Below are 17,283 nucleotides of genomic sequence, written 5' to 3'. Positions count from 1 at the left end.
AGAGTTAAAGCAGAACAGCTGCAAGTGTTATGCGTGTTTAAAAAATGGGATTTTATATTATTAGCACATCTGATAATTTTTTGTGTGTGTGATTTAATATCCTGGCTGGATGTGATATTTTAATTTATTGTTTGTAATAGCAGATTTCCAACTTCAGAGCAGCCTGATATCATAGGTTTTACAATAGTCTTTAAGATCAGGTCCATATAGGATTACTAAAACCACTATGATGTGTTAGAAAAATAATCTTAAATGATTTATTAATCACCTCCCTCTAACTTATAAGAAAACATTAAACATTATAAAATAGTATATTTCATACTGAATACCGTCCATGCTTAAAAAGCAGTAATTATAATTTCTGCTTATTTTTAACGAAATCAACAACAGGAATATGTCTGTAACTGAGATTCATTCATTCATTCATTATCTGTAACCCCTTATCCAATTCAGGGTCGCGGTGGGTCCAGAGCCTACCTGGAATCATTGGGCGCAAGGCGGGAATACACCCTGGAGGGGGCGCCAGTCCTTCACAGGGCAACACAGACTCACTCACACATTCACACCTACGGACACTTTTGAGTCGCCAATCCACCTACCAATGTGTGTTTTTGGACTGTGGGAGGAAACCAGAGCACCCGGAGGAAACCCACGCGGACACGGGGACTCCTCACAGACAGTCACCCGGAGCAGGAATCGAACAACCTCCAGGCCCCTGGAGCTGTGTGACTGCGACACTACCTGCTGCGCCACCGTGCCACCCTTTTTTTTTATTTTAAACATATATGTAACAACATATAGAGGTCGATGTGCTGTGGAAATATTTTAGATCAATGCAATTATTGAAGACTAATTACCAAAAATGCGCAATTTTCTTTGCCTGACTCTATGCATTTAAATTGGTCGCCTAGAGCTTCCTGGAACTATTTGGAGCCTGCATGAGTCACATGACCATGGAGCATTTTGGACTTCCGTTGATGCAACTCTTTGCAGGGTTTCTATATACGGCTCTGGCGGCTCCTAATCAGACCTTGTGTCCGAAATGGCTCCCTATTCACTATTGGCTGACTACATAGTGGACTGGGAACTGAATTCAAGAGGGTAGTGAATGATTTTGAACACGGCCTCATGTGGGTTTTCACCAAACAACACAGTGGAATATGGGTAATCTGATATGTGCTAGTGTACAAGGGTTGTACATTACTTTTGCAGTGCATTGTGTGATTGTTTGAGTGTACTGAAAATTGTCCATGATGTTTTGGTCACTATTAAAAAAATGGCAGACCCCCGAAATAATGCACTGTACAGTGAATAGCTGCCAGAGTTAGCTATACATCATATAGTGCTGCGGCTAATGGAGTCACAGTGTCTTGGGAAAAAAAAAATAAAAAATTATATATATATTTATTTATTGCATGTCACTTGTAAATATTCCACAGTAAATGTGATTTGACTTTTTTGTTGTTGTAGTTTTTGTCAATAAGTCGTTTTTTGGGGGGGGAATTATAATGTTTAAAATAAACGTCAGTGAAGTTTGGAAGCATGTACCTATATGTTGGAGAAGCTGGGGGTGGAGGGCAAAAACAAACTAAAATAGGGGAACACTGCAGAAAAAGTTATGGAACTACTGCAGTAGCTCATTCATTGCTGCACAGTTTGTGTTTATATTCCTCTAGTCCTTCAACAGTGGTGACAGGATGCTGCCCACAACACATTTTTGGTGAAATATTTTTGGTTGGTAGACAACTCTCAGTCAGCAGTGACACTTAGATTTAAAACTCCAGCAGCACTGCAGCGTATGATCCACTAGTACCAGCACAATACACAGTAACATATCACTGCCACGTCAGTGTCACTCAGAATGATCCAGCAGCCAAATCATGCTAAAAAAAAAAGTATGCAGATCAATGGATGAGTTGCAGGCTGTAATTGTAGCACTACAAATTGCGCCTCTAAAGAAAATGGAGCTTATAAAATGAAAAACGAATGTAGTAACAAAGAGGTAATGTTTAACGTTTTGACTGATTGATGTGTCCATATCATCTTGTAGAAATCAAGATCTAGCAAGCCTTTAATATAAGGAATATGGTTGTAGTCTTTGAAGTGCGGAAGAAATAGATTCAAAGTCCCACTGTTGGATGCATTTTAAGGAGGATATTGCTGCTCTTGCATTTACGGATTAGCTAAGTGTTCTGTATATCACCCTGCATCTCTAATATTCACCTCTGTCTATGGATAATAATTGAACTCTCTCTTATGATACTGTATGTCTAGCCCCCTGCATTTTCTCGTTATAATGTGATCTACATGAGGGTTTTTTACATTAATACATTGTGGAAAAAGATTTGTGACAAAACTGTATTTGATTTCAGTCATTTGCAAAACCATGGACCTGAAATAGCAACTTGTCATCCAAGATAAGCATCCAGGCCAGTTCCTTAATAGTTCAGAATTGCACTAAATTGTTGTGTTTGTTTCCCTCTTTGAGGATGTCATTGTTTCATTGCAGTATACAAATATGCATGCAGATTACAGAGCTGGAAGAATAATTCAGTTCAACTTTAGTGATTTTATCATGGTGTCACAGCTACTATTCAGGAGCACCGTGGACTTCTCCCTCTCTCTGGAAGCTTTGTAATTCACTGTCAGCATTGTTTAATGTCGACAAAGATAAAACTTTCTGACAGCCTTGCAATTGTTTTCCACTGGGTCTTCCATTTAAGCGCATGACACCTTAGCGAAACATTTTCCTACAAGGCTGGGGCGTTAGGACCAAAGCAAGCCCCATCCTCAAGTAAATCCTGTAATCTTTTTATTATTTTTTAAATTATTTATTTATTTATTTTTCCAGTGGGGCTTTCGCTGACTCAGAGCTTCCTCATCTCGGTGTCAGAGTTTACCTCTTTTCACTATAAGACAGATTCTTAGTTCTGTAAAGTAGGGTATAAATAGATTCCATTGAGCAATGGTGCAATAAAGATGCCTCCTAGTCTTGGGAAACTCCAGAGAGATTTTTTTTAGTCCAGTAGCAGCGTGGCAGCCTACTGTTGTGTTATATTGCCATTCATTACTCAAGGACCTCCAGTCATATCTGCCATATTGGCACTACTCTGATTTGCTCATGGTATTTGATGCCAGTAATCTCTCTCTGTGCAAATTATGCCTCAAAGGAAAAATACTTCCCTCTGGATTTCTGGCCTACAAAGTGATTATTTATCATTTAGAAAGCTAAATTTCATTATATATAGTTTAAAGAATTAGAGTACTCATCTGTTATTATTGTCTCTTTTTATTAACTTTGTCTTGCTCCCATCTCTAGAAGAATCAAAATACTAAGAGCATAGTTCTGTTGTATGGGCACTGGCTAAAATAAATAACACAATTAGACTTTCTTTCCCAAGCTGGTGAAATGGAACAATATCCCGACCTTGAAGGGCTAAGCCAAAAATGAATGGTTTTGTGGGGAACCTCTTGTAAAAATGTCTTTAAATGTGTTGCTTTCTCTCAATTCCAGCCAAGAAGTTTGGGACCGGAGAGTATTTGAACATAACTGGTATAACTCGGGATGCAGCAGGGGACTATGAATGTGGAGCCGAGAACGACATCGCCTCTCCTGACACCAGGACTGTTAGAGTCATAGTCAACTGTGAGTATATCTCTCTACCTTTGTGCTCATCTTTCTGCAGGCTGATGCCACACATGCACAATGAATGATTTTCTTTCTCTTCTTGTGCTGTGGATACTGACTTTTTTCAAGAGGCAACAGCACTGGCTGGGGTTGGAAATTAGAATAGAATTCATTGTGTGGAAGTTTTTTAATATTTAACAAGAGAATCCCCTTTTTTTCTCTGGGCCGAGATGATTAATTTCCAGTGAGGAATGGTCTCAATGTTATAAGGACTCTTCTATTATGCAGGTAATGAGTCTCTCAAAAAGTGTGAAAAGACAGTAATGAGCACTCCACGCATTAATGAATTATACTGACTTTACTCATCACACTTATAGCCAGGATCTGGCTCCCCCAGAATGAAGGGGAAGGACACTTGACGATTTTTCTTCCCCATCTTTTTCTCTTTTAAGACGTTTCGTCTCATTTGCGGTCACAGGGATCATTAGTCTCTTTGTCTCTGTTGATACCATATGCTGAATCACAGCGGAGCAGGAGCACATAAATCAGAAATGCGGATTTCTTGTAGCTGAAAATGCACAGTGCAGGCCCATCAACTGCTGCCTCCCTTTACTATCACCCAACAAAGACTAATGGGCACATAGCCACATGGAAATGTCAGCACATCAGTGAGGGCAGGCCAATGACGGCTCTGGAGTCATAACTCACATCTCAGCTCCACCCAGTCGATTCTATTGACACGTTCTAATGAGAAACAAAGCGCAAAAGATCAGCCTCTCTGTGCCAAGCTCTCTACCTTGGCTCCACTAACAGTTCAGCCGTATTGTTTTCACTGAACATTTGCTTTCCACAGCCTGATTTTCTCGATGTGTGTGGGTTTGGTGGCACTGTGCTGAGGACTGGACATGATTTACTGCCGCAGATGACATGAACAGTACCCCCAGTCCTTTCTGCCTTTGAAACGTTCCAGTGTAAAGCAGTTCCCGTGTAGGAGCTTGCTCGAAAATCGCAATCTATCATTTGAGCAACACTGGTCCATCAAAGCAGGTTGCTTCAGGCTCTGAGAAAAAAAATAGACAAGAAAACAGGTGCCAATGCTGGAATTAGAAGAGGTGTTACCTTGCCATGTCCTGAAATACAAGCGTGAAAGAGGCTGGAAAGTCCACATCTTCCCTGACAAGTACATGGGGAGGGAAAAGCACAGAATTTACTTGACTCAGAACGGTGTACATGACTTCCACAAGAATTAAATATATCATCACAATTGGTCTTTCATTTTACATTTGCTTTTCAAAAGGTTCTTGAATGGTAATAAATGGCTTAGCTGTAGGTGTCCAGGGAAGTCTTTGAATAGGTTTATTATTGGTCATATAAAGGATTATGAATGATGTTGTTTAGCCACTCTATAATTAAAGCCTTAGGTTGGCAAAAAAGTCTCTGTTCTCTTGCAATAAAATCACTAGCTATCACAAGCATTTATTGTTATAAGGTTGTTTATGGAGTTACATTTTCAGTTGCCGTGTCCTGGGTGTGTTCCTGCCTCGAGCCCAGTGATTCTGGGTAGGCTCTGGGACACACCACATCCCTGATCAGGATGAGGAGGCTAATGAAGATAAATGAATAAATAAATGTATATTCAGTTAGGAACAAGTGTACCTTAGAAGATAATTGCAAAAAGCGTTGACATGTTTTGTTCTATTTTATTTACTAATCCAACCAAAGCATGTTACTTCACACTTGCTTTATAAGCCTAACATGTCTACAGATACTGTGACTTGGCTCTGACATTTCAAGGGTAATCATTGTAATTAAATACACAGCAAAATAATCTCATTCCCCTTTGAAAATAATTGCAGCTTTTAGGTAAGAGCAGCGCTGACCTCTGGGCTAATTGCAGATTATGACCGCTAATTGAAATAAGCAAATTTATTAGTTGAAAATAAATTATGGCCATGTGTGCATTAATGTCTTTAACCAAGTTTTGTGTTGGCATTCAGTATATTAAAGCTAGGAGAGCAAAAAAAAACAAAAAACAGCAACAACAACAACTCCCTCTTCCATTCCATGGCCATCTCTTTAATTAATGCAGCAACTGTAACACGCGAGGGGATTGTTGTAAATTTTATGGACACCAGTAGCTGTTGAGCACCAGAGGGTTCCTAGTTCTGCTATTTCTGCTGTTTCAGCCTTTCCCCTCACCACTGCTACTGTGCCCTTGGGCAAGACACTTGCACTGGAAATGTCTCTAGGGGTGTCAGAAGGGTACAGTTGGAAAAGATCTGCAAACGTTCAGCAGCCCTGTAGTGTGTGCACATGAATAGTGGCTGAAGAAAAGAGACAGAATCCATATGCAGATTGAAAGGCAGTCAGTTCTTTGCAATAAAGTGGCTTTAGATTTATTCTCGGCTAAAATCCAATCACTGCACTCTTGGTGTTACTTTGGCATTACAAAAGGCACTCTCTTGGTCCCACTGAGGGACCTCTGTAGGTCTAGAGTCAGCATATTTGGAATGTCATGTAGATCACATTGAGCTGCTGTGGCTAACATTTGCACCCAGAATGAGTAACTACTGTAAGTAAACTGAAATATTTAGTCCACCCTTTATGTATAACCTTTACCCTAGGCAAACGTTCCTTTGTCAGCCTGCAGTTGATTGCAGTAGGATGATAACGCTCTGTTCCAACAGTACTTGGCTCAGGCTGATTCAGCAAACAAACTAATTACTGAAAAGCTGGAGCTTTGTGTCTCTTCAAACACCTAAAGCCTGTTGGTGTGCCTGAGCCGAATATAATAAATGCAAAATAGAACAAACCCAGCACCTAGTTATGACCTAGTCCAAATACACCCTGCCTGTTTCTTTATACTGTAAGTTAATAGCCATTTAGATTTTGCAGAGGAACATAACACAGCCCTGTTAGTATCTCAAGAGATGCTTGTATTTACGAAAGCTTTGTCTCATTGCTGTTGCAAGTAGCACCAGATGTTTAGCTTTGTTTCCTTTCTTTCATCCAGGCCCCACTCGAGTTCTGCCGCTCCCCACATCATGGGAAATAAATATATAAACATGACGGATTAGGTGATGTCATGTAGCTCTGCAGATGGTTCCAGTGTTGATGCAAAACACAACTGCTTCAGCTTTCTAGAGGCAACACGGTGCTTTTGCTTCATATGTCATCCTGTCAGAACACATTCTGCCTTAATGCGCACCGTAACAACCACTTGGCTTAGTTAGGGAAAAGGTACCAACAGTTTGCATCTGCGCTAAACATCTCCTTCTCTTTTCTCCGCTTCGTTATGCTTGGATGAGGCCTTGAGAGCAACCAATCTGACAGATGTTATGTAAGAACCCACATTAAGTTGAAAAACCTGGAAATAGGGTTTGGATTTTAATGGACCTTAATGGAGCAATGCATAAAGCATGTATCTTTCACTTTGCTTGATGCTATATTGTCACTGTCAGGAGCAAAACCCAGCTCTGAAAAGAGCTTTTCAGAAGTGCACCTCAGCATCTTGCCCTACTGTTATTTAAGGTGTTTAGACATTACCCTTAAGCTGTCACAGCCCAGAAATATTTAAGGGTTTAAAAAGGACCCCTAGTTTTCAATAAATATGAAATAAATGTGTGTTAATGGATAGTTTCTTGATTAAAATGTTTTGTAATATTATGTTGACATATCACAGGTAACACTATAGGTGTTTGTTCATAAGCCATTACATAATTATATGTACATACATCACTATAGATGCTATTCATGACAGCATTCATAAAGCTACATAAGGCGTATTCCAAAAAGTGTCATTTAACTGCTTTAGTCTATTTCCCCCAGAAAGTTCTGTGGCAACTGATGCTTGTTGGAACGATATAGCTTTGTCATTTGTCATGAAGATGTTATGTAGGTGTCGTGTAGCTTTATGGATGAAAACCTACAAAGTCATTTTCAGAATAGTTGGGACTTTATGTGAAATGCAATAAAAACAAGAATCTGTGATTTGTTAATTCTCCCAAACATTCGTAGGGCAAGGCCAAAAGTCACAGTTGAATGTGACTAACCTTCAAGTCTTCTGACTGGCACTGTGAGTTTAGATACAATTTGGATGTATGGCAAAACAGAATCGAGAAATGAAACTCATTTGTGCAAGGAAAGCTATACATCGGTTCTATTTAGAAACGCTGCCTAGTTCTCTGGGCCTGAGCTCTTCTCAGGATTGTCTGAAAAACAGTGCAAACTCGTGTCCAGATGAGTCCACATTTCATTTTGTTTTGAGGGAAAACATATGTTGGGTTCTCTGTGCCAAAAGTTGCCATCCTGACTTTATTAAGCAGTCAACATCTGTTAAGGTTTGGGGCTGTATCAGTGCCGACAGCATGGGTGAGATGCATGTTTGTGAAGTTAGCATTGATGTGGAGGCATAAACTGTGATTTTAGAGCAACATGCTGCTATCAAGGTGGTCGTTTCCTAGGTTGTTTCAGCAGCACAATGCCTGGCCTCATTCTGCACATGCTAAAACAGCATGCTTCGTATACACAGATGATTCTCCTATGGATTGTCATAAAGAGAACAATCAAACAACAGTAACTATGGACTGTTGAGTAGCTGAAGTTGTTTATCCAGCAAGAATAGGTAAAAAGTCCACTAGAAAAATTGCAACAATTTCTATCCTCAGTTACCAAAAAGGTACCAAAATGTGCTTGTTTCAAGGATTTTTTTTGGAGTGTGTTGCAGGTAAAAATATTTAATATTTGTTTATATTTACAAAAACATATGGTCAGTGAAAATAATAGAAATATTTTTGTATATTTCTCAGTTAAATAATTGCAGAAGAATGAACAAATCACAGATTTATTGTCACGCCACTTTAGATCTAAATATTATACACATGAGAATATTCCTACAGCAGTGTTTTATTTTTCTGTTGCAACTGTCATTTTGTAACATGTTTAATGCAGTATTTAAATCTGTGCTTTTCATTTTTTCTATTTCATCCAGCCTATTGCTTATCTATTACCCTGCCCACCAAAGCTATTTCATTTTCATTTACTCCCCCACCCTTTAAAATGACACTGTAGCTGTATGATTGGTAATGTGTATAGCTATTTGTTATATTATTGAATCGATTTTCAGCTGTTTCGTATATGGTGCCCTGCTGACTCGAATGTTCATTGGATACTGGCCTCTATATAGGTCATTGTAATTTATCAGATATAAACAAAAACGCTCTGTTACTGGGCACAGTCACCCAGTGACCCTTCATTTCCATTTGACTTGAACTGTTGCTCAGATTTTGGCTGGTTTCCCAGATTGAGGGAAATAATATAGGTTTGGAGAAATGTCTCACACAGTGCATAGATGAAGTGACTGTACTGACTGTAAGGCAAGTTTTTAGATGACATTTAGAAGTGTAATTATTAATTTGAACGAAAGCTTGGTTAGAATATTTCTGTGAGAAATCCTTGCTGTTTAAAGGGCGATTAAAACAAGGTCTCTGAGCATCTTCACTTTAAAGACAGGAATGCTTCTTAGAATTATTATATTTTTCTGACCAAAAAGATCCAATATTGAAGATGATGATAAATGTAGGCTTATGCTTTAAACAATATCAGACTCTCAGAAGGACTGTAAGACACAAATCGACTGGCTTGTGTACCCCAGTGAAAAATAAATGGGGAGAAAATACCTCTGACGTAATTGCTCACAAAGCCCCTTGCACATTTTCATAAAGACCTCTGTAATTATGGCATATTGACATTGAGGCCCCACAGACAAATAACATTGTCTCGACTGTCCAGCTTTACTTCACTGTGCAAAATAGGAATATATTCTCCAATTTGATACACCAGGAGCTAATTTGTCTATTTACTAAGATTTGTGACTCTGCAGTTAATGATTTCATTCAACTGAATATATTTCTTCCTTAACCCACGATTCTCTATGGGCCTTTCTCAGCCTGTGTTTCCTCATAGCATGACTGTTATTTATAAGGATTGACTGTATTAGAGAAAGAACATGATGTTATTCTTGAAATGTAAATGGAAATCTTAATGAATTAATAAATCTTGGCTGCTAAACCCCGTGCTGGCGGACAGAATGGGACAATGAGGTAGAGACAGCAGTTGAAGCAGTTCTTTCTGTTTGTAAGCTGATAAGTCACGGACTGATGAGTCCATTCCTTAATTGTGAAGAAAACTCATTCTAGGCCATGGCTGAAGAGGTGGATTATTAATTGATCTTTTAAATAAAAAAAACACACACCCGCACACACACATCCCACACTTGTTGGTGGAATAATACTCCGAGGCAAAATAAATCTTTTTTTGCCAAGAGATGTACCAATTAATCATTTAATGTGTCAGCGAGGGAACACAACCCCAAAGCAAATGAATGGTTTGTGTCAATGCACTCGCCAAATACTGTAGCTATCAGAGTGACATTTAGGGCCCAACAAAGAGAACTGGATTAGTATATAATTTCTATTTAACCACTGACCTTTGCTATGTGGTAATGGGCCATGCCGTGCCATGCCTAAGCGCATATTAGTTCTTACTATCTAACAGATTTGCACCAAATTAGACGTTTGTCCTTGAATGATCAAGATATCATTTATGCATAACAGTTTTAATTAACTTATGTCTGGATATTTCCATAGAGTTTTCATTCATGCATATCATTATTTATTTTTATTTGAGTGCAAGAACAGATATTGCACCTGATAGCCCATTTTTTCCCAACAACGTACAAGGTGCTGTGTGCATAGGTATTTTCAGCCAGTGTTTTTGGGCTTGTCAGTTTAATTTGCATTTGTGATCAAGCTGCAACTGGCAAATTTGTCAAACAGTAAGCCCTGCAGCACACATTTTTCACAGCAACTGTGCTATTTCCAGATCCTCCCATCTGGTGGGGGCTTAGGAACTCACAGATGATTTACAATTGCACTCCTCTGTTATGGAGCCTGTAAATTGCTAGGATTATTGGGCTTTCATGATTTTTTTTTTACACTGCTACTTTGCGTTATCCAATCCTGGACCATGCTGCCAGTAGTGATGACGCCTTGGAGGACCAATATAATTGAATCTGAGAACTTATGCAATGAATTTGCATTTAACAGGGAATTTCACCACATATTCATGGCTTATATTTATTTAAAAAAAAATGATAGGTTTCTATTCTCATTTTAGGAGTTTACCGAGTTGCACACAAATATTTAATCCTTTTTGATGCTGTATAATCTCTATTAAGCATGCTCTTTATGCTGTCATGAGTCTCAGCTTGGTGTAACAGCTCAGTGTCTTCCCAGTGATATTTTTATTTATTTATTTATTATTATATTATTATTTTTTTTTTTTATTATTTTTTACATTGCTGGGTTCAATAAAATAAATTAATAAAAATCAAAGGATTACCATGACAAGAAAATACAGGAGGACTGAACAGCAGTCAAACTTTCTGTGAACTTATTTTGTTTTGCAAAAGGGTGGCCTTTGTAATGGTTTCCTTGTTAGGGCTTAAGAAATGGGATGTATGTTCAAATTAGCTCACTTTAGTCGCTTAGGTTTGCGGTTTAAGCTGTCAGATGTGTCCAAATATAAAGTAATTTGTCTTGTTGTCGCGTAATTGGAAGTGTTTGCATCCAAATCCAAGCGCCTGTTTTAAATCCCCATTTCCATTCCTCAAAGCCCAGTAAAACTACAGAGTCTCGTCTCTGCCGCTTTTTATTTCTTTGAAGTGTTGTGGCAGTTGTCACAATAGCTTTTTTCCTCCTCTCACATTGTTGTTGCTAATATGGTTAGTAATTAAGCGGATCATCCTTTAGCGCAGACAGATATGCTGGTTTGATAGAGATTGGGAGTTAGCTGTGTGAGGATATCTGTCACAGCCAGCTAGCTGTATGCTATTAGGCTTCTGCCACGACCTGCCAATACTTCACAATACAGCTGCAGTCTGGGTGATGCATGACCTGAAGAAGCACATTGCTGCCCCTCACACCTCACAGATCTCACCACTGCCTCAGCGCCGCTCACAAGCGTAGAGGGTGCAAATGGACGAGAGATTATCATGCATTTCTCTAGTGTTGAGGAGCCTTTCAGGCTTTTAGGGCTTTAAACTTCGATTTACTGCCGACACAGTAGGCACATGCCTGTTGTTCGTGCTCCTGCACACACTTGCAGAGGATCGTTTATTTCTGTCGCATGGAAAAGTGTTTCGCAATTGAAGTAAAGTAAACTCATGCTGATTAGCATTCTAGAGGAGACCTTAAATATTTTGAGTGTCCCACAGCCAAAATGTCATCCAACGCGCTAAATGTTTGATGTAAACAAGGCCTGTGGTTTTATTTATTTATTTATTTATTTATTTATTTATTTATTTATTTATCTGTTCAAGGGAGACATTCCGCAACATAATTTTAGAAAATATCACAGAAGTATCCTCTATATGGACATACTGTCATATAATGTTTTTCTGTAATCAAGGGCATTATTTGGTAGTTGGTAACTTTTTTCTGCAGTAAAAGCTTCTACTCTTCGAAGGAATTATAAGACTAGGTGTAGGACAATTTCACTTAAGAATTTGATGCTATTTTGTCACTACAACATGAGTGAGATGAGGTACTGTTTTAGTGAATAAAGCTCCATTGCTCCATTACCCCTCTTACCGACACTTAGCATTGTGTACGGTGACCTTAGGCTCACGTGCAGCTGCTCCACTTTGCCTGTTTCATTTCTTGCTTTTTATGGACTATACAAGCTGTGTGCGCAAAGGTGAACTTCAGTAGCCACAATGGGTGGAGCTTAAAGCAGCAACATGCACTAATAATAAGGGGGTTCTGAAAACATTTGGACATCAAGAGAAAAAAATAAACTACTTGGGCTTTGGAGGGTTGGAGGATTGGTTTGAAGAGCCACTTTCAATACTGGATGCTGGTAAAAAAAAAAAAAAAAAAAAAACACCCTGCTGTTACCTTTGAAATGAGTTTTACACTCAGTGCCATTTAGTCTGCTCTGATTTACCTGGAGCACAACAGCCAGCTTTACTTTCTTTTTACAAATAAGGCTTTGCAAGTAAGCTTGCTGATTGATGCAGTTTGCCAATTTTTTCCTTCAGCAGTATAAGTAGCTGCTCTGTTTTACTCTGTAGTAACCTGGACTTGATAAAGCCAGTTGGTCTGGTCACCACCCCAATGTTTAACCAAAGGAAAATTATTTCTGATAAATGTTGCATTTTGAGTCTGAGTATTTATACTTTTTGTAGAGAACAAAATGACCAGTTAAATGGAATGGGAAATGTTACTACTTTCAATTCAGCTTCTATTCACATTTTGGAAAAATACAGTTATTATTACACCAGGCATCTTTTGGCTGACAATAAAAAGGTGACAATTACCTGAGCCAACAGAGGTAACTAGATATCTGTTCTTATTAGGGAATTGAATTATTTTAAGGTGGACCCATTTCTTGCAGTAATGTTCAGTTGCCTACATATAGTATGTAATGTAATAATAATAATAATAATAATAATAATAATAATAATATCTAATCTTTGTAGAACTAGCATGTAAATAGACTGGTATGTTCTGAAGCACCAAAGCATGAGCCTAATGTCACTAATACTATGGGGCCTATGGGGCAGTGGATATTTTGTTTGTTGGACTTATATTTACATGAATGTATTGAATGTAATGTATTTCCAGTTAATTTACACTATTTCCTGAAAGAAAAAAAGTTCCCCTTATCAACAGTTAAGGTATTCTAAGGAAAAATATTAAATTAAAAGTAAAACGGATAACTGTATTAAATTTTTTTCAAATACTAAGTAATGTTAATTGTCATAACTCCCTTTTTAATGATTTAAAACTTAACTATTTAGTAATGCTTAAAAGTCATTGGTAACACTTTATAATATGGGTACATTAATTGATGCATTACTATTAACTGCTTAATAGCAATTCTTTCGTTAATTAATGTTCCTGTTACATTCCTGTCTAAGGGCCAAAAAAATTGGATAATGCAGTGGGAGTGGACAAGAAAACCACACAATGTTTTGCTTAGTTTAAAGTGTATTTACAATTATTTACAAGTATTTATATACAGCAAGCCACCTCTCCAGGGGTAAGCTAGGGCAAAATAACAAACCAAAGCCACTAATTCCACCCAAAAACCTGCTAACCTATTCATTCATTATTTGTAAGCGCTTATCCAGTTCAGGGTCCTGGTGGTTCCAGAGCCTACCTGGAATCATTGGGCACAAGGCAGGAACACACCCTGGAGGGGGCACCAGTCCTTCACAGGGCAACACACACTCACACCAATGGACACTTTTGAGTCGCCAATCCACCTACCAACTTGTGTTTTTGGACTGTGGGAGGAAACCCACGCAGACATGGGGAGAACACACCAAAGTCCTCACAGACAGTCACCCAGAGCAGGACTAGAATTTGACCCCTTTGTTTCTCTTCCAGCATTTAAAGAAGCAGAGTTTTCAGACGTGAGACAAATAAAAGGCTTTGGTCCAGAAAATTTTTTCTAATGCAAACACTGCCCCCAGTAGTCTCGTAAACTCCTAGTGAAGCCAGAACCCTGGCAGGACCCAAAATAATGTTATACGAACCTATTTTCCAATAAACGCTTAACATGGCTTCACTAAAACAATCTGTGTATGAAGCTTCCATAAACTCTCATTCAAGTTTATTCTCAGTCTGAGTTTTACGGGATGTGTTTCACTGGCTTTGATAAATGCATTGATGAAGAATGTCTTGTTTAACAGACACGGTTCAAATTACAGTGACGCTTCAAAATTTGTGAACCCTGTAGCATTTATTTTCCTATATTTCTGCATCAATGTGACCGTAAACATCATCGGATTTTCACACAAACCCTGGAGGTGGTACAAGAGAGCCCATTTAATACAAAAATATTATACATGGTCATTTAGTTATTAAGAAATAACAATATTATATATCTCTGAATGGCAAAAATGTTTGAACCTTTGCTTTCAGTATCTGTGTGACCTTCTTGTGCAACAATAACTGCGCTCAATCATTTTCGTTAACTGTTGATCATTCCTGCACATCTGCTTGGAGTAATTATAGCACATTTAGCTGTACAGAATAGCGTCAACTCTGGCATATTTGTTTGATTCTTTACAAGAACAGCTCGCTTCAGGGCCTTCCAACATATTTGTATTAGAATAAGAGTAGGGCTGACTTTGCCATTCCAAAACTTTAAATGTATTCTTGTTTAACCATTCTTTTTTTAGAACGACTTCTTTGTTTTGGGTGGTTGTTTTGCTACATGAGCCAAGTTCTCTTGACATTCACTTTCTGTCCATTTTTTTATTCAAGTAGTGGATCCAGAATTATGTGGGAATTCCTTTCTCCAGACATTACTCTGCTCATTTAAACCACAATATTCTATTTTGGACATATTTTCAGCAGACTTCTGGCTTGTCTATGTGATCTTTGGCGTACTGCACATTGCCAGAAATATTGTTTTTAGTTTTAACCAATATCTATCACTTGTATAGGAAGTGGGCCTCTTAGGTTTGGAATCACTACACTATAAAATTGATGATATTTAAAACAGTTTGTAAATTTATTGCTTAAAAAAACTGTGATATTTTGTACTAGGCAATCTGTTCCATCAAGAGAAAGTCAAGGTGCAGCAGGGTCTACTCTCCTCATTTTCATGGTTCATTAGTTTCTAATTTCCTCAGATATTTGGTGACATCATTTAAATATCAGGTTTACCATACGAAATCAATATTAAACATGATTTTATGCTTTTGTTTTTTACAGTTGGACATTTCGGTCAATGAGCTCATTTAAATGCCCACAAGAAACAAGCATGTTTTCCAGTGTGACCCGTACGTACGGATATAAGGAATGTACAGTCAACACTATATTATACAATATAAATATGTACTTCTAAAATCAAGCTGTAAACAAAATGACATTTTACCTCTTAAATCTCCTATATTATTTTATATGCAGGAAATTGAAGCATTGGTTAGTTTTAAATGTCTCAATGTTAATACCTGAACCTTTTACAGTGTATTATACACTGGTGTTTCTGGTGCATTTTCACTAGATGGGGTACCCCCCCAATAAAGGACCACCATTTTGATCCATGAAAAGAACTTAAAAATGAACGTAAATATCCTCAATTTTGTTATGAGAATAATAACTGTGCTATTGTGGCTTATGTAAATAACAGTGCCAAGCAACAAAGACGGAACTGTTGTAGGAAAGCTTTGCAAGTGTCAACATGTAACACTTTGGATTTCCTCACATTGCATTGCTATTGCACTGTGTTGCATCCTCATGGTGCCCACCTTAGATGTTGTACTGTGCAAACTGCAACATCTGTCACAGAACTGTCAGCAAAAGCCTCCCAGTGTGCATCATGTGCTTTTGAATTTTCATTATGCTCACATTAACAGTGCCAAATCAGTCCATAAAGCATTGCTGTAATCTGTTACTTTATCCATAAATCTCGGACCTGTGCATAAACAGTTTTACTTCCTCTCTGGCCTGTAAAGCCCTGTTGAGATTATGTAACGCTTCATGAGTTTTTAAATGGGCTGGTGACTGTACTGTATGTCACCCAGGCCATAGCCATCAATTGCTGCATTTTCAAAAGAGCAGAAACTCCTCTTACATATGGCAAAACTCTGCATTCATGCTGCGTTCATCTGTCGTACAGCTATTTTCAAGCTTTCCCTGGAGAGCATGCAGTGGAGAAATAATAAAAATAATCTGTTTAAACCAGGCTTTCATTCTCAGATGGAGGCTTGAGCAGAACGAGAGCGGCAAGGGAGGCATTTATACACTTTAAACGTAAAAATTGCACGGCGATTTAAGTGGCGAAACGAATGTTGCAGCACAGTTTAAGCAGTCGAATGTTTATTCTAAAACAGTTTTTCTGAGATGGATGACATTTTAAACAGCAAATAAATGGTGTGCCGCAAGCTCCTTTTGCTTTAAATCTTTGTGGTGCCGCCAAATAACAGAAAAATCGGACCAGTAGGAACTCTTATAACATGAGCATAACAAGATGTTTGTTCAGCGTCAGTGGGGAGGCCCAAGGAGATTCTTTTTGAGAATCAGATGTTAAGTAGGCACAGCAGTAGTTTTTAGCTCTGCATCCTCAGCTTCAGCTGTGAAGTTGTGGAGATGGAAATTGGAGTGGGGGTGGGGAGTCATGTGAACGCAGCCTTACACCTGAAAGACTTGCAGGTGATTTTCAAACAGTACGTTGTCTGGAATATAAATTCCCCCACTCAAATTCAGACATAGCAGGCAATTTAACGCTAGCCAGAGAGACATAAGTGGATCACCCTCCTGAAGGAAGTAGAATTGTGCCAGTTATTTTCTGCTCTTCTTTTTTTCCCCTTCATCTTTATGTTCTGCACTGTATTTGTTCGCTCCCAAAATATGGTCCGATTCTTGAGTCATTTTCTTCTCTCTGAGGGCTGTTATCGCACTGGAAAATGCCATTCTGAGGACAGAATGCATGGTTTAAAGTTCATGTTTTCTGTTCATTTGTACAGTGAAAGTTTAATATCTAAAACAAATGATTTATGTAATTAATGCATTGAAACATTCCTGTTGTTGTTCTGCTGAATGACTCGAGCTGACATACTAAAGAAATGATTTCTTGTG

The 17,283-nt window shown here is 38.3% G+C and overlaps 1 protein-coding gene across 3 annotated transcripts in view; it reads left to right on the top strand.

Annotated features, from left to right (window-relative positions):
* The window catches only part of negr1 (neuronal growth regulator 1), a 157,055-nt gene that overhangs the window by 86,266 nt on the left and 53,506 nt on the right, over nucleotides 1-17,283 (top strand). For all 3 annotated transcript variants that reach the window (XM_066663881.1, XM_066663882.1, XM_066663880.1), the window contains exon 4: nucleotides 3,515-3,646. In XM_066663881.1, coding sequence (XP_066519978.1) covers nucleotides 3,515-3,646 — 132 coding nt within the window. The remainder of the gene's footprint in view (nucleotides 1-3,514; nucleotides 3,647-17,283) is intronic.

This window comes from Hoplias malabaricus, chromosome 3, assembly GCF_029633855.1.
Source record: "Hoplias malabaricus isolate fHopMal1 chromosome 3, fHopMal1.hap1, whole genome shotgun sequence".
Taxonomy (NCBI): Eukaryota; Metazoa; Chordata; class Actinopteri; order Characiformes; family Erythrinidae; genus Hoplias; species Hoplias malabaricus.
The sequence above is the reverse complement of the archived record's forward strand: the minus strand, read 5'-3'. Positions and strand labels throughout refer to the sequence as shown.